At 39.6% G+C, this 22,877-nt stretch overlaps 1 protein-coding gene across 2 annotated transcripts in view; it reads right to left on the bottom strand.

Annotated features, from left to right (window-relative positions):
- The window catches only part of SPATA20 (spermatogenesis associated 20), a 2,234,575-nt gene that overhangs the window by 1,994,649 nt on the left and 217,049 nt on the right, over window positions 1–22,877 (bottom strand). For both annotated transcript variants that reach the window (XM_044087351.1, XM_044087352.1), the window contains exon 3: window positions 2,993–3,057. In XM_044087351.1, the coding sequence (XP_043943286.1) occupies window positions 2,993–3,057 (65 nt within the window). The remainder of the gene's footprint in view (window positions 1–2,992; window positions 3,058–22,877) is intronic.

The raw sequence follows: 22,877 nt of genomic DNA, 5'->3' as shown, positions 1-22,877 counted from the left end.
AGTATGAGTACAGACCATGCCCAGCAGATTTGATAGGCTTATGGAGAGAGAGGAGTTTTGGTTCCTGGATTGTAATGACAATTGGAAATACAGTTGTGTAGAATGGGATTTAATGAAAAAACAATGGATGCTGGATACTTTTATAGGCGGTAAGAAGCTGTGTATATGTTAGTTGACGGGGCAGTTCTAACCAATTTAGGCCTTTTGGTGCTATACAGCAGTGGGCTCTGAAAGGAGTATTTGCTTTAAATTTAGCAACTTTATTACGGCATTGTTCTTGTTTTGCTGTTTGTGACACCTGAAGGTTGGTAAGGAAGAGAGTGAAAGTAGTAAGGGGAGGAGGTAATTAGTGGTAAGCGTGGTTTTAGTTACGTTGGTAAGAATGATTTTGGCTCTATAAAGCATCATTCTGGATATGCAGTTTGAATCTGAGATTGTTGTGTCTTTCGGCTTTTCCCGGTTAGGGGTCGCCACAGCAGAACTCCGGTTTTGACGTGCCGATTTATCAGCCCTGACGCACAACCTTCAACGAAGGTACGCCCATTCATGCATGTCTCCATGCAGAAGACGCTCTAGCTGAGAATCGAACCGGACAGCGTCTTACTGTGAGGCGACAACGCTACTGCAGCATCACCACCGTGAGTCTCAGTTTGAATCTGAGATTACCATCCCTAAAGTGACTTCAATGGTTGTATTACTAAAAGAGAGGAACTGTTTTTTTTTTTCATGATAGGGGGATTTGGGCAATAACAGAAGTATTTTTTTTTGGGGGGGGGGGGGTAAGAATGAGTTGTGAGCTATAAACCCATGCTTTACTGGCTGTTAAAGTATCCTGTGCAATTTCTTTTGGAGTTGCATCAAATTGTCTGATGTGCATATGAGTGTAGAGTCATCTGTGTATTGTATTCATAGGTTCTGTTGTGTGGATAAATGGAGGGTGTTGGTGAGAACGTTAAAGAAAAAGGGACCAAGGATAGATCCTTATGGTACACTGGTGGTGGAAAAAGTGGGAGACAGAAAAGACAGACCAAGTTAAGACAGAATACCGGTTGGCAAACAGAGAAGCTAAGAGCAGTCTTAATAACAAATGAGCCATCAGATGCACTTTATCTTTTAGAACGTCACCCAGCAGATGGCACAAAAACTCTATCAGGTTACAAGGGAAAGATGAAGAAAGTCATCAGGCACCCTTACTGAGGAAGTCATCAGCAATTTGCACACCAGACAGCTAATATTCTAAAACAGAAAAATTTATTTTTTTCTCAAATCTATCAAAATTTTCCACTCCTTATCAGAAGGAATGATTGGTATTCACCTAATGTTTAGCAGCAGCCAGGTTCACTAAAGCAATAGCTGCAGGGTCTGACCTGGGATGTGTATAAAAACATTACAAGATTAAGGAACCTCATTCAATCTGCTTTCTTGGGGGCAGCAGACTGGCAAACAAGCAAGCTGCAGGCTATGATAAAAAGATTAAAAGAAAAAACTCCAATGCTGAAAAAACAAGAGGAATTGGAGTAGTTTCTGGAAAGTCCAGTTGTAATAAATAATAGTACTTCTTTAGGGCCTCGAGAATTTCATTATGTTCTAATTGAAACAATTGGTGTAGTCTGGATATAGTTTCAAAGAAAGAGAATTCTTTGAAGGGACAGGAGAATAAATATGTCTTAAGTTTTTCCTTCTTTCTGACAGGAATTTCTGACCCACTTTTAAAAGAAAAAAACCTCCCAAGGGATAAGCATATTATTATGGTTATGCAGAGTAGTATTCCCTGCCCCTTCTCCCAAGGCAGACAAGAGTGGTTCTCCCTTACCCATCAAGGGCACTCCAGTGGCGATAGAGGATGTCTAACTCCCAATCCTTGGTGGCAGTAAGGACTATAACAGAGGGAGCCAAAGAAAAAAGACAAACAGTCTGAGGAAACAGAAATGGCAACAGCAAAATCACACATCTGTAGCTGAGGCACTTTAGCAGCCTGCTGTGATAGCAAAGGTTGTTTAGTAATTTTCTTCTTTTTGCGGCTAGAAGGAAAAACCGAGGAACTGGTAGGTTATTCCATGGTTAAGCCAAAAACGATGCTAGATTCCTAGGAAAGAAATGGTTAATAAGATAGACAAGTAAAAAAGTAACTTTTTTCCCCACATAAAAAACACAGTAAAAAGAAGATTAAACACTAACCTCACCCCTTAAAAGTAATAAAATAAAATGTGCACCTCAGAAAAGTACTTCAGTTTTAACAACTTTTCACCATAAAAGTAAAACAGTGATGCTCCTATTTAAAAGTAATTAAAAGTAAATTGACAATCCTTAAAAGCACTTTTTTCTGTAAATCTTAACTTCAAATCTAGGAAGAAGTACAATTTCTTTTATAAAAAATAAAAGTGGAAGATTTTTTTCCACCTAAGGGAATTTATTTGCCCAGATTCTCAGAAGCCCGTAAGAGGAGCACTCTTCGACAACAAGAAGGCTCTGAAGGGCTTGGTACCCAGACTTGACATGTTAGTCAACTCATCTCAAGCAGACTAACAAGGTTGGTTGCATTAAAGCTGGATGACTGTTGTATTCTTTGCAAGATATAAATCATATAGTTAAGGATACTTCACAGTGATCCAAATGAAGAATATTATGGTGTTTTTTTTTGTTTGTTTTATTCTGCAGACTGTTTCATGAAATTAAGAGACAACTTCTGTTACTGCACATGATGCTTTGGTTGCAGTGGACATCTCTAGACTACACACACTAATCCCTACAGATTTAGGGATGTGCAAATGGGCTTTCCCCTGGGGAAAAAAAACAAACGAGTATTCCATGTACCTACATCTTTCATGATCTAAGTGAATACAAGCAACTTGTACTGCAAAATTCTGCTTCAAAAACTACTGTCTTTAAATAAAATCTTAGTGGAACCAATACAAAGATAATCTAATCTCTAAAATGTCTTGCAACATTCACATCCAAATAGAACTGAACAAAGTATGTCACTTTTTCTTACCAGACAAAAAAATTGGTTTGTCTTCCCTTTTGGCTTTTTCAAAGGCTTCCGGTCCCCAAGGATACCTAGCAGTCCAACATAAAAAAATACAGTTAACTTACCCTACCAAACTCTTATTGCTGTACTTGCTACAATTGGATTAGAACCAAGGAAAATTACAGCAGTAAATAACTCTTATGAAACAGCAGTTCAATATACTCGTGATATAATTACAGGTGTCTAGATTAAAAACGGAAGTTATGGTTGGTTCTCTATTATTCCTAGTCCATCAACTTTGAATTCTGGGATTTTTGCCAATAGGTGGGTATGATTCAGTAACTGATCGCTAAGTGCTCAAGTTCTTTGACTACTCCCATCATGCATATGTCCCCTACATTTCCTCAGATTGCATTTGCTGCCTAATCTCCAGAGAGGGAACAAAGAGAATCTATGATGAAGGTATTGAGAAAGGAGGGGTTTCAGAACAGGTCTACCAGGTCTGTCTGGAGAAATGGAATGTGAGAACTTGGCAGGGGAATGAAGGGTGGGGTTGCCAAAGTTGATGTAGTCCTTGGTCCTCTCCTGTTTGGCATCTACTTCTCCGAAGTACAGGCTAACACAGAAGGTCTTTGGCTAACGAAGTTCGCAGATGACTGCAAACTAGGAGCCATAACCGAAACACATAAAGATGTGGACATCCTACAAAAGAGCCTCACTGAGACAGATGCCTTTTGTCAAAGCCATGGCCTCAAGTTCAATGCCAAAAAGGGCATTGTCATCCCCTTTGGTAAAAACTCTGTACCCATGAACTACAACATAGGAGGTAGTATACTTAACACCAAAAAAGCGTGATAAGAGACCTTGGGACACAGGTGGACATTAGTCTCTCATTTGATAATCACATCGCCACAGAAGTCAGAATATCCCTCTATGTGGCACACCTCATCACAAAAGGTTTCTCATCCAGAAAAAAAGAAGTAATTGTTCCCCTCTACTCATCACTCATTAGACCCTTTATAGAGTACAACGCCCCTTTTGGTATGTACCTCACAAAACATCTACAACAACTGGAAAGGCCGCAGAAATACCTCACAAAGAGGATTACCAGCCTTAAACAGATGCCCTACGCAGACAGTCTCAAAAAACTCCAGCTTTACTCCGTCGCATATTGCCTACTCAGAGGTGATCTCTGCCCAACACACAAAGCTATGTCAACCCCAGAGCTGTTGGACATGCTCCACTTAAAGAAATCCTAATCCCTCCGAGCTAGACACTCTAGGAACCTAAACCTTGCCACTACAATAAACAGAACATGCCGGAGGGATAGATTCCTGTCCCAGAGACTTCCCATACTCTGGAATAAACTACCTATCTATATCAAACAAAGCTCCTCATTAGCACTCCAAGAAAAATCTTGATGACTGGATGGGAAATAGGAAATTCACCCCAGGGATCACCTCTGTAGCTCTGCTCGACAGTGTTTCAGGAAAATCATTTTCTTGGGTGGCAAAAGCCAGGGTACCTTTTTGGCTGGACTTGTATAGGCCCCAGGGCCAGTGGCCTAGTACCTACCTATGAACCTATAATAAATACCCAGCATTATGGTAAATACATAATTTTTGCATCTCACACTATTATTGTCTACCCACTTTGATTTGTGAGACAAATACCCCAGCCACTAACTTTCCTGTGTGAAACCATGACAGGATGCCCATGACAATGGTGGCCCCAAAATAGGATCTAGATCTGGAGGGGATGTCCAGTTTATAATGTTTAGCAAAGGTGTGCAAAGTAGCCCAAGTTGCTGCTGTTGCACAGATATCAAGAAGTTGCCATGGATCTGGTGGAATAAGTATTTGGCTTTGCCAGTAAAGTTTTGTTCTTGGATTGGTTTGCAAAGGTTAAAGAGTATGAAAGCCATTTGGACAAAGTTATTTTGGAAACTTTGTGCCTCAGCTTAGAGGGTGCATAAAAAAACAGTTAACTATCCTTCCTGATATATTTCTGTACACAGTGAACAAAAGCAACCTGTTGTCAACATTCAAGGCATGAAGCAAGTACTTCCTTTTGTTGGAAGAAGTTGAGAAAAAGACTGGAAGGTGTGTAATTTGATTAAAAGAAACTTCTAAAACAACTTTGGGCACAAAGGATTGACTTTTTCAGAGTGAAACACATTATTTGAGAAAGATCATATATGGAGGCTAGGACAGGACATGCAATTCTAAGATCTTTATAGTAGAAGTGACCAGCAACCAGAAACGGTCTCTTCTAAGAAAGAAATGTCAGGTCAGCAGAAGAAGCTTTCTTGAATGAAGGATGTGTCAACACCTCCAGCAGAATGTTTAGACCCCACAGAGGAGAAGGGTCTTTCAGATTACAAGTTAAACCAAGACCCCATAGATCTGAGTTGGTGTTATCTCAGGCATATATAAAAGATCTCATAGCACTTGTTGAAAAGAGTAAGAGAAGCTTCCCAGTGCCCTGGCCAATTTTTTCTTAGTACGTATGGCTACCACTGCACGTCTCCTCTGAAAACAGGCCATTGGTTTAGTGGGACTAATATAGCTGACAAAGTATAAAAACACATAGATAAATAAATGGTAAGGGAAGGAGAAAGATGCCTTTAAAGAATGCTTTACAGGCCTTCCGAGATGCCAAAAAAGATGGAGGAAATCCTTTGCAAAAGTTGGAGATGTCTGCCAACTGGAACCAGTACCAAAATCGATCAAAATATTTTTTCCGATAGTTTAATAAGTCTTTGACTCCATTCTAAACTGGTCTTGCATTCTGTAAATAGCATTTCCAAATGAGATTTTCTCTGTGAGGATGTGGTACAATAATCACCTCATGTCATAGTGCCGGGGGTGGCATTTGGGAATAGTCATCTTTCCTCACTTTATGAGTAATTATCCCTCTCTGGGGAAAGTTTCCTCCTTCTCTTAGCACATGGGACTCCATACACTGAAAGATGATCTGCAACTGGCTGCAGGCTCTGTAGAATGTAAAAGCATCCTTGAGCCAAGGAAATCTATTCCCGAGGAGCAGCCAGAGGAATAAGGAGAGTGCAGATCTGCTGGTTACCGGAGGCCCAGGTATCCTGCATCTAAGTTTTTACATAATTTTTGTCTGTGCAAGTCTATCAGGAGGCCTAAACAAGTGGACAAAATTTCTAGACCTCTACATCTCAACTCAAGAGATCATACTTAACCAAAATACTGGGCTGACCATCCTCCTCTTCCAAAATTATTAAATATATTTTGGCCACAAGTGCCCAAGGTGAATCATCTGATCAGAATGCTACAAATGGGGCCTCATCAGCATGGTGGGGTGTGTTTTGATCTGCAGGCATGATGGGCTCCAAAGGGCCTTTGCCAGAGGCTTTAGACAACTTCTTATATTTTCACAACTACTTTTGTTGTTGACCTAATGTTCATCCTCATTCTGTACACTAATGCAACAAGGATGTACACCAGTACAGTCTCAACCTGCTGGCAAGGGAAATTCTCCCTTTTTTTATCCCCCTCATTCCAGCATATGGTGTGGAATGATGTCAGTGCAATTCATGTACTTCCTGAGAAAATTCCATTGTGTTTTAGAAATTACAACTGCTTTGAACACAAATGACTGAACACATACATGCTTGAATGGAATTATACTTTGCAAGATTATACTGTATTTACAGAAATTACAACTGCATCAAACACATACTTGCCTGATTTCAATTATACTGATGTGCACTTTTTTCCAGTAAAGAGACTACTTGAAGCAGAAGAAAAAAGCACATACCACAAACTATTATTGCAAGCCAATGAAAACATTAAAACATTCCTACATTCCTTCTATAGAAGAAATATGATTTTGAAAGGCAGTGGTGGTGATGCGGTAGCATTGTCGCCTCACAGTAAGACGTTGTCCTGTTCGATTTTCAACTAGAGCGTCTTCTGTGTGGAGACATGTGTGAATGGGTGTACCGCAAAGGTTGTGCGCCAGGGCCGGCAACTCAGCACGTAAAAATCTACTGCCAATCATTAGCGAACCGGAGTTCCGCTGTGGCGACCCTTAACCAGGAAAAGCCGAAAGACACAAACAAACCCAAAAGCTAAATAATTTTGCTCCAAGATCAATGCAACTCAGAGAAAGAGTAAAAAAAAAATACATACATAATATAAACAGACAAACGCATTTTTGTGCTTTCTCCAAAGAATGAGAATAATATAATCAAGTTCATATTGCAAAAATGTAGTTGTAATTCAGCAATTCTGAATTAAATTATTGAACAATGGAAGTTTTAAAATTTAACATACATGAATGAACATACTCAGCACTTTACAGAAATGTTTCACACAATGTCATTCAACCAAGTGTGTTATTAAGAAGTTCTGATTAAGCACACCCATTTTAAACAATTATGACTTCTACAAACACAGTAGAAGTGACTTTCATAACGAAACACAATGCAATTAGCCAGACATTTTTGATAGTACTTGTTCTGAAACTGTCTTGCTTTGTTTGCTGTCACAAAGGAGACACAAAGCTGATTGGAGTGTCTCAAGTCTTGGGCTTCTTTAATACACTACCTCAGTTGCTTATGGGCATTAATTAATTGCAATATCTCTTCTCCCTTACTTTAGGGAGTACTACCAGATAGATTAGACTGATGTGGAATGATACCACTTTAGGTATAAAAGGATAGATTATTTCCAAGCCTTACTCAATCCCAATGAGAGACTGTGCATGGTTCTTTACACCTAAGGGCCCACAGCAGTTTTCTACTTTATCTTTTACAACACAATGTCAGCCTATTTTCAACGACTAAAAAGACTGTATAATGAAACGCAATCAAATGCATCATGCGCCCTGAAAACAAATAACGATGGCCATGAACATACCTCTCAACTGTTAAGCATATTATCATCTTGGTATAAAGACCTTCTACTGTGGGGAAAAAATGTGCTTTTTTTCTGACCTCTGCTGTGATTTCTAAAGGACAGTGCTATATTTTTAATTCTTCAAAGTTGAAAGGTATGGTTGTCACACAATTTTTAAAACTTTTTTAAAAGCAATTAAATTTACAGCACAACACTTTCATAAATAAATCCTTACTATATGAAATAAATCAAACATTGGATCTCACCCAGTTTGGGTTCGTGAAGAGCTGATATTGTCTCCTGAACCTGACTGACTTCTTTGAATCAGTCTCCAGAGCCATGGACGAGGGTAAGGCGGTCCACACAGCCTATCTGGACCTCACCAAGGCCTTTGACACCATCCCCCACTCTGGAATCATAAATAGACTTACTAAGCTGGGCATTAATCCCTACATCACTCAATGGGTTGCCAACTGGCTTACTGACAGAACCCACACTGTAAAAGTAGCCGACTCCAAATTTAGCTCCAGACAAGTGGAGTACCTCAGGGTTCAGTCCTGGGACCACTCTTGTTTGGCATCTACTTCTCTGAAGTACAGGCCAACACTAAGGGGCTCTGGCTAACAAAGTTCGCAGATGACTGCAAACTGGGAGCCATTACTGAATCCCCAAATGATGTGGATACTCTACAAAAGGGCCTTACAGAAACAGATGCTTGGTGCCAGAGACATGGGCTCAAGCTCAATGCCAAGAAATGTATAGTTATCCCCTTTGAGGAAAAAACATGTACCCGTGAATTACCACATAGGTGGCAGTACACTAAACACAGAAAGTGTGATAAGCGACTTAGGGACAAAGGTGGACAGTGGTTTCACCTTCGATAACCACATCGCCACAACAGTCAGGAAATTCTTCTATGTGACACACCTCATCACGAACGGCTTTTCATCCAGAAAAAAGGAGGTCATTGTCCCACTGTACTCATCCCTCATTAGACCCACTATAGAATACAATGCCCCATTTGGTATGTACCTCTCAAGACATCTGCAACAACTGGAAAGGCCGCAGAAATACCTCACTAAAAGAATCACAGGCCTAAAGCAGATGCCCTATGCTGACCGCCTTAAAAAAACTCCAGCTATACTCTGGCACATATCGTCTACTCAGAGGCGATCTCTGCTTAACATACAAGGCCATGTCAAACCCAGAGCTGTTAGACATGCTACAGTTAAAGAAATTCCAATCCCTCAGAGCCACATGCTCCAGAGATCTAAACCTTGTCATCACAATAAACAAAACATGCTGGAGAGATAGGTTCCTGACCCAGAAACTCTCCAGACTCTGGAATAGACTGCACATATGTGTCAAGCAGAGCGCCTCTTCGGCCCTCTTCAAAAGGAACCTTGACGATTGGATGGGAGAAAGGAAATTCACCCCGGGGATCACGTCAGTCGCCCTGATAGACAGGGGTCCAGGGAAGTAAATAGTGTGGGAAGAAATAGCCAGGGAATTGTTATGGCTAGGCTTGTATAGGCCCTAGGGCCGATAGCCTAGTACCAACCTATGAACCTATAAATGCAAAAATTAGATTTGGATAGTTGATCTTACAATAATACAGAAATGTTATTTAAATGTAGAAGAATTTCTAGCATTCTCAAATGTATGCTGACACTTTGTGATCATCCTAGCAAATTTAAAGGCCACCAGAAATGCAGCTTTGCAAGATAACATCTTAAGCGTCACCACAGCAATATATACAAAATAGGCTAAAGGCAACTCCTTCACCACAAATGTAATATTAGGTTCATGGGTAAATAGTAGGCTATCAGTCTGAAGACCATTACAAGCCTAGCCAATAACCAGAGGCCAGAATCAAACTATATTACATTTATGAGGTAAAGACCTTAACCACTATGCTAATATAATATCCTATTAAAGGAATAAAAAGGCTTCTTGAAAGAGTGGACAGAGGTACAGGACCTCCTTCAAAAATGGCTCCTGGAATGGTTGGAGAAAAGGAAGAAACCATGAGCAACCAAGATTCCACAGTTGAAAGATGTGTACATTTATGGATGCATAAGATAACCCATTGTGGAAAAGCTCTGTTGAATAATAAACAGCTGTAAGTTTTAGGACTGCAGTAAGTTGAATACTCATGAAATCAGATATGGAATCACTTTCACTAAGCCAGATTACATTTCATGTTCCTTGGTTTACTGGCCTCATGCATAATATGCAAAATTTTTAGTCAGAGGTGGTGCACTGAAGATTATTAGGCCAAAATGATCAGTGCTATCAACCTGATGTTCAAAATAGCTCGGACCAGCAGTGTTCCTTTCTTTTGATTCTGATGGGTATAAAACTTCTTTGAGTGATAGTGGCTCATCTGAGCCACTGGATTAAATCATGGCCATCTTGGGCACAGTGTTAATGAACCTTGTTTCATTTTTTTTTACCTCCATATCTTCCAACCATCATCCCCATTTATATTGGTCTTAAGCTAATTTGTTTTGTCACCATTCCTGCTCTGAGGTGAGACTTCACCAGAAGGGGCTGTAATCCAAGCAACCATGGAGGTTTGTTCACTCTTTCAATCAAGGATGATGTTTCTATTTTTATGTTCTAACCCCACATTTGGTGACTAATGTAAGTGCCTTCATCAGCAAAAAAAGCTTAATATCCTGTCCTTGTGCATTTGTGTTCCTCTCGGTAAAGGAAATGAAAACATTGTCATCTGCATTAGCATGTATGACAGGAGATCTGTAAATTGTATGTCAGCATATCTAATTCTGAAAATGTAAATGCATTTTTAAAATGTTGTTTATTTTCCTGTTAATACAAAATGTTTAAAGAATCTGTCAGTGTTTTGATACATTTCTAATTGCACATATTTGCGAGGGAGATTCTAAAGTACAAACTGTCTGTGGAGAATCAGCTGATGACATTAGAATGTTCCTGGTTGCTATGTAATTATTTAAACAGATGACTGACAGGAAAAAGTTTCTAACAGCGGATTGCTATTTTTAAAATAAGACAGTTGAGACTGTTAAGACTATAAGAGAGACTACTAAAGTCAGTTGTGGGCAGTTAGTTAAGAGGTGCAGCCAGTTACAGTGCTGTGCAGTGGATACCCGAAGAAGGGCTCGCCAAAATACTGTAAACCTGCCACTGAATTGTTGTTATGCTTTACATTAGATCAGGGACAGTATTCTCTAGTTAGTTTAGGAAAGCTTAATTTAGACAGCGTTTTTTTCTAAAATAAGACTTCTATCCTACAGTTTAATTTTACATTTCAGGTGAATGAATTCTGGTGTTTATTGAAAATTGTTCATCTACATTCTTGGAATCATTTTACTTATTAAATGTTTTTCATTACATTGTGGCTGGACAATCAGTCTGTTCTTTAGAGATTAGTGTCTGTCTACATCTGTTTGATACTCCCCAGGTCACCTCGTATGCCTGGCTGCTTCTGGTCATAGCTACAATTTATTTTGATATTTAGTTTTTAATAATTGATCACCCTTTGAAAGGCATGTAGACCTGTCTGACTCTGGTGGCAGCATGTACTTTGTGCTCTGACGTTTTCCATGACACATTTGTATTGGGGAAGGGATACAGCCAGAAATCTGTGTCAGGCTTCCCATAAGTGTTTGAATGTCTGAGATTTAAATTTGAGTGTGAGTGAGTCAGAGGTCTTACACTGGAACACACTGCTCTGAAGTGCATTATAAGGGATTACATTTGGGGTATTCAGAGATATTCAGTCCAGTCCCAGAAAATGGAGTGTGTTCCTGTTGTGCTCTTAAGGGGAATTGTGGAATTTTACTTGTGTGCTTTGTACTCTGGTATTTCCATGACACTGCCACACTGGAGTCAGTAGTGAGGATTGAGGCTCCTTAATTACTGATGCGGGTTTTAAGTGAGGGACATCAAATATTGGTGGCAGTCTGGAGGGATATTAACTGGACGTCACATTACTGGTGGCAGTCCAGTGGGATATTAAGTCGAAATCAAATTAAATGTTGGCAGTTTTGTGAGATATTTAATTGGATTTCAGTAGCCTGTGGGTAGTTGTCATTAAGGTGTGCACGCTTGACAGCCACAAGGTAAGCATTCAGAATTTTAATCCACCACAGTTTTATTTATTTATTTTTAGTTAGTCAGGGATAGCAGGCAAGCATGTCAGCAGAAGATTTTAGCAAACTGACAAAGATCCAGTTGGCTAAGGAGTGTGAGGCCAGAGGACTGGTGCCTGCCAACCTGATCATGGAAGCAATGACTTCAGCCTTAGTTGAAGCCAGAGCTCAGACCAGCCATTCGGAGAATATTCCAGTTTGTTGTTGGTGATGTGCAGCCTGCAGAGGCAAAACATTCCACAATTTCTACACAGGACCTGAGAATCCAACTGGAGTTAAGGACACTGGAACTGGAGGCTAAGGAGAAGTGGCGCCGATATGAACTGGAAGCCAAACAACTAGAGACTGAAGAGAGGCTGCTCCTGGAAGGCCAACAACCTGAAGCGTAATCACTGGAGGCCAGACGTCTTAAACTGGAAGAGTTTCTCAGCAGAGAAACTGAGTAAAATGAGACAAAGCGCTGGCATGAAGTGGAGCTTGAGCTCTGGGTTCGGCTCATGACTCCCTTACTCAATGGAAAAGCTGTTCAGGCTGTAGCAAAGTTAAATGATGTATATTGTTTGAATTAAGACAAAATGTAATGCTGCTTACTTGACTATTTTCACCGGAGGCATATAGAAAAACTTTTTGTGAACACAGACACAAGGCAGATGAAAGTGTATTATTTATTTATTTTATTTTACATTTGTTAACCGGGGGTGTCTGACTGAGCCGAAAAGGCCCTTTTTCAGCAGAGGCCCGGGGAGAAAAGCTCCACAAAGAAAAATTACAGACACATTTAGTTATTTAGACATGATCAGTATACACACAAATTACAAGAGACATGTTTTTACAGTGGTATGCGGCACAAACAGTTACAGTGGAGAGAACAATCAAAAAAATATTAATTTTAAAAATAAAGGTAAGTAATAGATTTGTGGTGTACGGCTGAACTTTGGAATGTAGGTAGAATACATACATAGTACACAGGTACAGTACATACATTGTAGATTAGCCAGTGTTTGTGAGTAAGATTGAAAATCTATTATCAATTGCTCTAGATTTAGTATGTATACGTATGTGTATGTATGTGATTATTATGCTGATTTAAGTACTTACTTTCACAAATGGGCGAGTAGGTGTCAGACCACCACTTTTGAGGGAATGGCAAACCCTTTTGGTGAGGGAACAAGCCCTCAGTACTTTGCCTGATGACATGAGAGGAGTTTGGAAGAAAAGGGAATCTCTACTTGGCAAGCAGAACACAACTGCATAAGAAATGGATACCCAGTGCTGCACATGGACATAAGGGATCCCATGGGAGGCAGTCTAAACCACTCCCAACAGAGTACACCAGTAATGAGAGAAACTACTAATACAAGTGCACAATTAGGGATTAGATGTTTCAAGTGTAACCAGAGGGGACACACAACAACCTAGTGTCCATCGAGGCAAGGTGAGAAACAGAAGGTGAGGCAGCCAGTAAGTGTGGATGACAAGCTGCCAATGGTAAGTTGTTAAAAACAACTGGGATGCCAAATTCTCATCAAAATGTATATCCTATCTTAGTAGATGGTAAACCGGTAACTGTTAAGAGGGACACAACTTCTGATATAACAATTGTGAGGCCTGCAATGGTTAGAGAAGAGCAGTACTTGCTTGGGCAGTTCACTCCAGTCAGAGCATTGGGAGGGACCCTGTTCCAAATACCTTTAGCTAGGGTTCATCTTGACTGGGAGGGTGGAAGAGGAAGCAAGCAGGTAGGCATGTTTGAAGATATTCCTGCAGATGTCCTAATAGGGAACGACTTTGATGATGCAGTACCTTATGTACATGCAGTTAGGCTTGGAGAAAGGCATATAGGTCCTGTAGTCTGGGAAAGACCCAGAAAGATCTCATACCTGAAGCTGGGACTGGTGTGGTGGCAGATTTAGAGAAGGTGCTATCTGGTAGCAGTAAGTCTGAATGTGAGCTACAGCTACTGGTGAGTACTGATGCTACCTTGGGCATGGTGACTGTGAGGATGGAGGTGAGTGGTGGTATCCAGAGTGACAGCAAGGTGCAGCTGTTGGAAGTGACTAGACTTCCTGCAGAAGGGCAGCTGGAGAAGGCCACGAAGGTAGTGTTTAGATGGTCTCAACTTATGGATCCTATGTTATAAAGCTTGAGGGAGAAGGCTAAGGAGGCACCTGAGGCTCAAAGAATAAGGGAGTCTGTATACCGGAACAAAGGTTTGTTGTACAGAGAGAGTGGACTCCTGGAGGTGGGCTAAAAGGTGAAGGTGGCAAATTCTTTGCTAGAAATCTTCAGCAGAGTAGGTTTTCCACAGGAAATACTGAACAAGATGCCAATTTTATGTTGATCTGCTGACTTGTTTGTGGAAGCATTGTGGGGTGAAACATCTAAAGACCACCCCCTACTATCCCCAGACTATTGGTCTTGTGGAGAGGTTAAACTCAACAGTGAAGACTATTCTACAGGCATTTGCATACCAACATGTTAGGGAAGTCTTGGACAGATTAAGAGGTCACTTACTTGGAGAGTGGAAAGTGGTAAAATTAGGCCAGAACCTGTCAATGTGGAAACTATTCAAGAGTGGACAGTTCCTGTCACTAAGAAACAAGTGAGAGCATTTCTAGGGTCATCAGAGTAGTATAGGAAATTTGTGCCAAATTACAGTATCATAGCTGCACCCCTTACCGACCTAACTAGGACGAATAAACCAGACAAAGTAGTGTAACCCACAGATTGTGAACAGGCATTGCAAAAACATGAGAGATTTTGGGAGGATCCCCTGTGTTAGCCAGTCCAGATTACAATAAAGAATTTATTGTACAGGTAGTTGCTTCAAAGTATGGAGTGGGAGCTGTACTTAGCCAAGTTTCCTCAGAAGGAGAAGAGCGCCCAGTGCTATATCTGAACTATAGACTCCAACCTTGAGAGGAGTGTTATGCAGCCGTGGAGAAAGAATGTTTGGTCATAGTGTGGGTACTGCAAAAGATGCAGCCCTATCTTTATGGGAGAAAATTCACTGTACACACAGATCATAACCCTTTAACATGGCTTAATAGGGTCAGTAAGCAAAATGCCAAATTACTGAGGTAGAGTCTAGGATTGCAAGCATATGATACGACTATACAACATGTCCAGGAGAGGAGTGGGTTAAATATTCCCAGGTGGACCCATTTTTTCTCAAGCATCGGTTTTCAATGGTCACTTGAAAATCATGCTTGAGTCATGGGGGGGGGGGGATGTGAAGAAAATGAAAATGCTCTCATCTGTGTTAGCATGTCTGGCATTCTCAGATTAATTTGTATTCTATGTCAGCATGTCTAATTGTGAAAAAGTAAATATGTTTTTAAAAAGTTGAGTATTTCCCTGTTGATACAAAATCTTTGAAGAATATGTCAATGTTTTAATACATTTCTAATTGCACATTTGTAAGGGTGATTCTAAAGTACAAACTGCCTGTGGAGAATCAGATGATCAGCAGGTGATGTCATTATGTTCCTGGTTGGTATGTGATTATCTGAACAGATGATGGACAGGAAAAATAACTTTTTCAAACCACTGATTGTTAACCTGGACTATAAAAGAGACTGCTGAAGTCAGTTGTGGGCAGTTAGTTATGAGTAGCAGTTAAGAGTTGCAGTCAGTTACAGTGCTGTGCAGTGGATACTCGAAAAAGAACTTGCCAAAAACTATAAGCCTGTCTTTGCCTTATGTTGTTTTAGATTAGATCAGGGACAGTATTCTCTAGTTAACTTAGGAAAGTTTAGTTATTTAGACAGAATTTTTTTCTAAAATGATGGACTTCTATCCTACAGTTTAATTTTACATTTCTGGTGACTGAATTCTGGTATTTATTGAAAATTATTGATCAACATTCTTTTAATCATTTTACTTATTATTAAATGTTTTTCATTACTTTACATTATGGTTGGACAATCAGTGTGTTCTTTAGAGATTACTGTTTGTTACTCCCCAGGTCACCTCGAATGTGGGCTGCTTCTGGTCATAGCTATCATTTATTTTGATATTTAGTTTCTAATGACTGATCACCCTTTGAAGGGCGTACAGATTGGTCTGACTCTGGTGGCAGCATGTACCATTTGTACTGAGGAGGGGACACAACTGGAAATCTGTGTCAGGCTTCCTATAAGTGTTTCTAGGTATAAAACCCTATGTCACAAGATGGGCTGCCAACTGGCTTACTGAAAGAACCCACACTGTGAAAGTAGCAGACTCCAAATCAGACCAGACCAATGACAAGTAGAGTACCACAAGGTTCAGTCCTGGGTCCTCTCCTGTTTGGTATCTACTTCTCTGAAGTACAGGCTAACACAGAAGGTCTTTGGCTAACTAAATTCGCAGATGACTGCAAAGTAGGAGCCATAATTGAAACTCCTAACGATGTAGACATCCTACAAAAGGGCCTCACTGAGACAGATGCCTGGTGTCAAAGACATGGTCTCAAGCTCAATGCCAAGAAGTGCATTGTCATCCCCTTTGGTAAAAATACTGTACCCATGAACTACCACATAGGCGGTAGTTAACAACACCAAAAGTGTAATAAGAGACCTTGGGACACAGGTGGACAGTAGTCTCTCCTTTGATAATCACATTGCCAAAGTGGTCAGGAAATCCTTCTACGTGGCACACCTCATCACAAAAGGTTTCTCATCCAGAAAAAAAGAGGTTATTGTTCCCCTCTACTCATCACTCATTAGACCCATTATAGAGTACAATGCCCCTACCTCACAAGACATCTACAACAACTGGAAAGGCCGCAAAAATACCTCACAAAGAGAATTACTGGCCTCAAACAGATGCCTTACACAGACCGTCTCAAAAAGCTCCAGCTTTACTCCGTCGCATATCGCCTACTCAGAGGTGATCTCTGCCTAACATACAAAGCTACGTCAAACCCAGAGCTGTTGGACATGCTCCACTTAAAGAAATCCCAATCCCTCCGAGCTACATGCTCTAGGGACCTAAACATTGTCATCACAATAAACAGAACATGCTGGAGGCATAGATTCCTGTCCCAGAGACTTCCCATACTCTGGAACAGACTACCTATCTATGTCAAACAGAGCTCCTCATTAGCACTCGTCAAGAAAAATCTTGATGATTGGATGGGTAATAGGAAATTCACCCCGGGGATCACTTCTGTGATTCTGCTCGACAGGGGCACAGGAAAATAATTTTCTTGGGTGGCGAAAGCCAGGGTACATTTTTGGCTAGGCTTGTATAGGCCCTAGGGCCAATAGCCTAGTACCTACCTATGAACCTACGAGTGTGTGAAATTTAAACTTATTGAGTGGGAGTGAGTCAGAGGTCTTAAACTGGAACACACTACTCTGAAGTGCATAATGTTCCTGTTGTGCTCTTAAGGGAAATTGAATTTGTGTGCTTTGTGTGACACTTCCACACTGGAGTCAGTAGTGAGGATTGAAGCTCCTTAATTACTGACCCGGGTATTAAGTGGGGGACGTCTCATACTGATGGCAGTCCAGTGGGATACTAAATGGACATCACATTATTGGTGGTAGTCTGTTGGGATACTAACTGGATGTCACACTATCCATATGATAATGAGGGCTATTGTTAGCAGCAATCCAAAATCCTGTACCCAGTTAATGGCTGCTAATTCAGTACCTGCAAATCTCCAATTATATGTATCACAAAAGATGACCAAAAAACAAAAAACTTTTCTTCCACGGAGGGTGAGTGAGCCAGAGCCACCTGCTCATTCTTAATATCCCCCATTAGGCCCTTCCAGTGTCTTAGCCACTATCCAAACTTGTACTAAGTTATAGGACTTTATCCTTCTACACCACAGACCTGGGTATTTTCTCTTTCTTTTCTTTGCTTAACATCTTTGGAGTACCCATTTTAAAGGCCGAAATGGGAAGAAATTAATAAAGCAGTTTTCTTGTCCAGAGCATCTACAAAATATCCCAACTAACAAACTAAAACGGAGTAAAAAGGTCCCACAGGAAAACAAACTGGTTAAAAAAAAAACACAAAGAAAAATCTAGCAAGGCTAGACCTTGACCTTTTACTCACTGTTTTAGTTTGTTAGCTGGGATATTTTGTAGACAGCCTAACGTTTATTGATATCAGTTGCGTATGACAACTGTGTTTCCAAATGTCAAACATTCCTCTTATGCTGTGCTGATGATGCCATAAGAAGGCAGAAACATGCATTTCCACAGCTAGAGGAGTTTGGCTTTATTGGCCTGAAATGGTCCATAAATAGACTTAAAGGTAAAAGAAAGTGTCATGGACATTCAGAATTGCCATTTAGCTGAAACACCTGATATCCTTAAGGGGTAATTTGCACATATCCCATGTTGCCTCTGATACAAGAGATTTAAGGTATAACACAGTGTAAAGTCTAGCTTTGCTTGTCCAGGAGAAGGAAAAAGATCTCACTGCCCATGCTCTCTGACATGGAAATCTAACAATCCAAAGCAGAACAGGAGCCCAACAGTAGCCAACAGAAAAAGATGTTAATCCCAAAAAACTCTTTCTTTTAACGTAAAGTCAATTTAATAAAAATTTTTCTCACGTTTTCGTCACTTTAAGTAACTTCTTCAGACACACAGACAAATAGCAGTTACACAGTTTCTGCAGTATTTAAACCATGTAGCATGAAGTCATGTGACTAGTAGCAGCAGTGAATTAAAGGTGCAAAGCACAATAATTCAAACACTATTAAAATAAATATTCAAACTTACATACTACCTCAAATAAATATTAATGTCATTAGTGAAAAGTTAAAAATACACTATCGTGTAAGATTTCTTAATTTAAGCAAACATGAAATATTACAATTGTCATTCAAACCAGGCAAGCAGAAAGCATTAAGTGCTAACTGCCATTCTAGTTCTCGTACCTCTAATAGTACTGAATATGGGCCACCTCTGATGTCAGGAAGTACGTGGTCAATAGCTTGGAACGTGAAACTATGTCCACCATTTAATGAAACATGCTTTGCTAAAGCATTTTCGGTTTTATTTTTGCTAATCGCATAAGAGTGTTCGTAAATTCTCTCACGAAGCTTCCTGTCCGTTTTCCCTATATAGAAAGTCAGACATAAGGTACAGGAAGCTAAGTAAACAATGCTCTTGGACTCACAATTCAACTTATGATTGATATAAAATTTACATGTATTCAATACTCTAAAGGAATTACCTGTTTTTATGTATTTACACATCCTACATGCTCCACACATAAAGGTTCCACTAAGTCTAGAAGTACGTTTAGTGCTTTTAATTTCAAAAAAAAGTTTTTAAATTAGTGCCTCTTCTATAAACAATGCTGGGTGACTGGCCAATTCTGTCAACTAGGGAAGAGTCCTTATAAAGGAAACTCCAATTTTTGTGGAGAATTAATCTAAGTTGGTCACTGTCTTTACTAAAGGTGGTTATAAAAGTATTGCATAAAGAGGTCTCCCTTGTTTGCTGAGTCATTGAAGGTTTTATAAAGGTAACCAAGTCATTGTTTGGTGACTGTGTAGTTTGAATGGCAACCTGGCTAGGAGGTGACTCTACCAGGTTAACATCAATGACAACGGAAGGTGAGGTCAAGAGTGGTTGAACTATACCTCTACTCAGTTTGTTTACAAAACAATTTCTTCAGTTAAGTCATTTATTAAACTAACCGGGTAGCCTCTATTGCAAAACATGTCTCAAGAGTTGACATTCAGAATTAAAGTCGTTTTCATTAGTACACATCCTTGCGGCTCTAATGAGTTGACCTTTCACTATTGAAAGTTTTTGCCTGTAAGGGTGTGCACTAGAAAAATGTAAATAGGAGTTGCAGTATGTAGGTTTTCTATAAATTTTGGAAACATATCTCCTATTTACTATATCTTTTTTTATATTTACATCCAAATAGTCAATACTAGTAGTGTGAAAAGTGTAAGTAAATTTAAAAAATGATGTAGTGGAGTTAAAGTAATCAATCATTTGTTAAGCGTGTGATTAATTTCCTTTAAAAATCACAAAGATGTCGTCTAAAAATCTGGTATAAAAAGTGAAGGAAGTGTAAATTTCAGAGTTATTGAATACAAAATATTCTTCCCATTGAGCCATAAACATGTTCGCCACGCTCGCTCCGCAAGGGGAGCCCATAGCAACTCCATGTTTTTGTAAGTAGATCTTGTTGTTAAAAATGAAAAAGTTGTTGGAAAGTATAATATCAATTAACTCAGTTGCCAGGTCACTATCCCTTTGTGGAGCTTTTTTATTTTTCATATAAACGTCTACCCACTCAACCGCTTCTAAGTGTGGAATAGAAGTGTATAAGTCAACTACATCGATGGTAAGAAAGTTATCTTCTTGGTTAACTTCTAAAATGTTCAAACTTTTCAACAAAGTCTACGAGTTTTTGCATACTCGTGACTCAAATTTAAGATATTTTTCTAATATTGAGTCAAAATTTTGCACATGGATATGTCAAGGAACCTCGACCATCAATAAGTGGACTCATAGGAAGGTTGTGTTGGTTCTGATGAATCTTTGGTATTCCAAACATGACAGGTGTTTTTGGGTAGAGAATATTAATGTAATTGAATGTATCCAGGTCAATTTTGGCTTCTATAAACAGATCTCTGAAGTACACTCTAATCCTTGATTGTTAAGAGATGCCTTAGCATAGGCCAGACAATTCAAGGCTAACTCCATTTTTTTATTATAATCAGTGATGTCAAAGATAAGTCCACCACCTTTGTCTGGTTTAACTAAACGGACCTGAGCTGATCCGAGTAGTTTTAGTGCTCTTAACTGTTCCGTAATGTTGCTCTGTTTATAAAAAGTATTACTAGCTCTAATGAAAGGTATGTGTCTAATATCTGACTCACACACGCTTTCATAAAGAGCTAAAAGGGGATGAAGAGGAGGGTTGAACGTACTAGCAGCCCTAAGTACATGTGCAGGTTGTTGAACATTGCCGAATAAAAAGGAAAGGTTTAATTTCCTTATATAACACTTTAAGTCTAACAAAGTTTTTACTACATTGATGTTATTACTTAACACGTGTGTTGCCCTTTGCTAGCAGTTCTACCAAATTTGCTTCTGTAACAACAGATGAAAAGTTGTAATTAAAGTCCCCTTTAGAATTAGTAAGAACAACAAGGTTATTTACTGCAACAGAGTCATTAGGAACTATCTCTTCCGACGGTTGTACTGCCTTTTGTTCCTCTGATGTGGAGGGTGACGTGCCCCAGTAGTGGGCATGTTGTTCTTGTCCTGGTGAAAATTTCAAGCAAGTTGATTGTTGCTTGCCCCTCACGTGAATTGTTAGCCCGAATTCTTTCACTTCGCCTAACTGTGTCAGCGAAATCAGTGTTATTAACCTCAGATTCAAGTGGTAATAGACTGTCAACAGAATTATTATTAGTTGAATTGACTTCTGCCAGGGGCGGCACCATGTTGGAATTGTGCCAAACCTGTGAAATTTGTGGTCTATGATAAGTAGAGCCATTAGTGTATGCCATACGGTCACGGTTCATTTTTTTAATCTTGTTGTTTTTAAGTCTGTCCAACAATTGCTCAATACTGGTAAAGACTCTGTTGTAGTCAAACCTATATCTAACAAAGTCAGGATGTTGTTTAATAGTTTTATCCAAGTCTTCGACTTCCTTCACTAAATTCTCAGTCTGCAATGAGTAGTGTTTTATCATTAACTCCATAAGCTGAAAATCTTGCTGGTCAAAAAAAGAAAGTAATTCTGTGTGGAAAGGAGAATCTGGGATTAAGCTAGTTGGATATCAATAGCAGCTAAGGCCCTTAGGTACTATGCTTTCAGATAAACATAGTCTAAAATATACCACCTCGAGTTGGAGCTTCTTCAGTTTTAAGAGTTTCACATCAAAAGATTTCAATTTGTCAGCAAGCGAACATAAATTTGTCTGAGGTAGGTTAACATTACCAGCTGGTTGTTTCTGGGGGTTAATATAAAATATAAATAAAATATAATCCTTGTATATTGTATACTGATTGCATACACACTTTTTATTTGAGGTAGTATGTAAGTTTTAAGATTTTATTTTAATAGTGTTTGAATTATTGTGCTTTGCACCTTTAATTCACTGCTGCTACTAGTCACATGACTTCGTGCTACATGGTTTAAATGCTGTAGAAACTGTGTAACTGCTGTTTGTCTGTGTGTCTGGAGAAGTTACTTTACTTAAAGTGATGAAAACATGAGGAAAATTGTTATTAAATTGACTTTACGTTAAAAGAATGAGTTTTTTTGGGATTAACATCTTTTTCTGATGGCTACTGTTGGTCTCCTGTTCTGTTTTGGATTGTTCATTTTTTCCGCCCAGTTTATTTGTTTGACATGGAAATCTCAGACTTGTCTCCAGCTGGCAATTCTTTGTGATGAAAAATCTATCTCTGGGATTCCCCACCTTTGCACTTGGTCTTGGTAAAGGTACCTGAGCAATATCTATTCATGCAGACTTCACAAAGATATGCTGGACTTATTCACAAAGTTCTGGTATGAGGGGATGTAAGTGGTCAGGCAATGTGGATCCTGCTGACAGGCTGGGACCCACTGCATCATGACCAACCTTATACAGTGGTAAGAAGGGGTGCTCCTCCACCCCTGCTTGACTATGTACCACATCTCCCTGATGTTACTTATCACTTTCAGTGTGTCCAGGTACAACAATGTGTGCAACGCCTATACAGCCAGCCGATGCCAAAGCACATTTTTTTTTATATTTATGTGCTCACCACAATTATGGCATTCCACTTGCCTTGGATCTTCACTTGGGCATTATGTGCCATTCTCCCTCATTCAGATCTGAAACATTTGTTGTCAAGGTCTAAGTATTTTCTGGAGTCACAAAGGGCATTTTCTGGGCTGGCAAACACCTGATGGGGACTAGCAAAAGAATCCTCC

This window comes from Protopterus annectens, chromosome 11.part0, assembly GCF_019279795.1.
Source record: "Protopterus annectens isolate FY-2018-M chromosome 11.part0, PAN1.0, whole genome shotgun sequence".
Lineage (NCBI taxonomy): Eukaryota > Metazoa > Chordata > Ceratodontiformes > Protopteridae > Protopterus > Protopterus annectens.
Note: the sequence above shows the minus strand (reverse complement) of the source record. Positions and strands in the feature narration are given on the sequence as shown.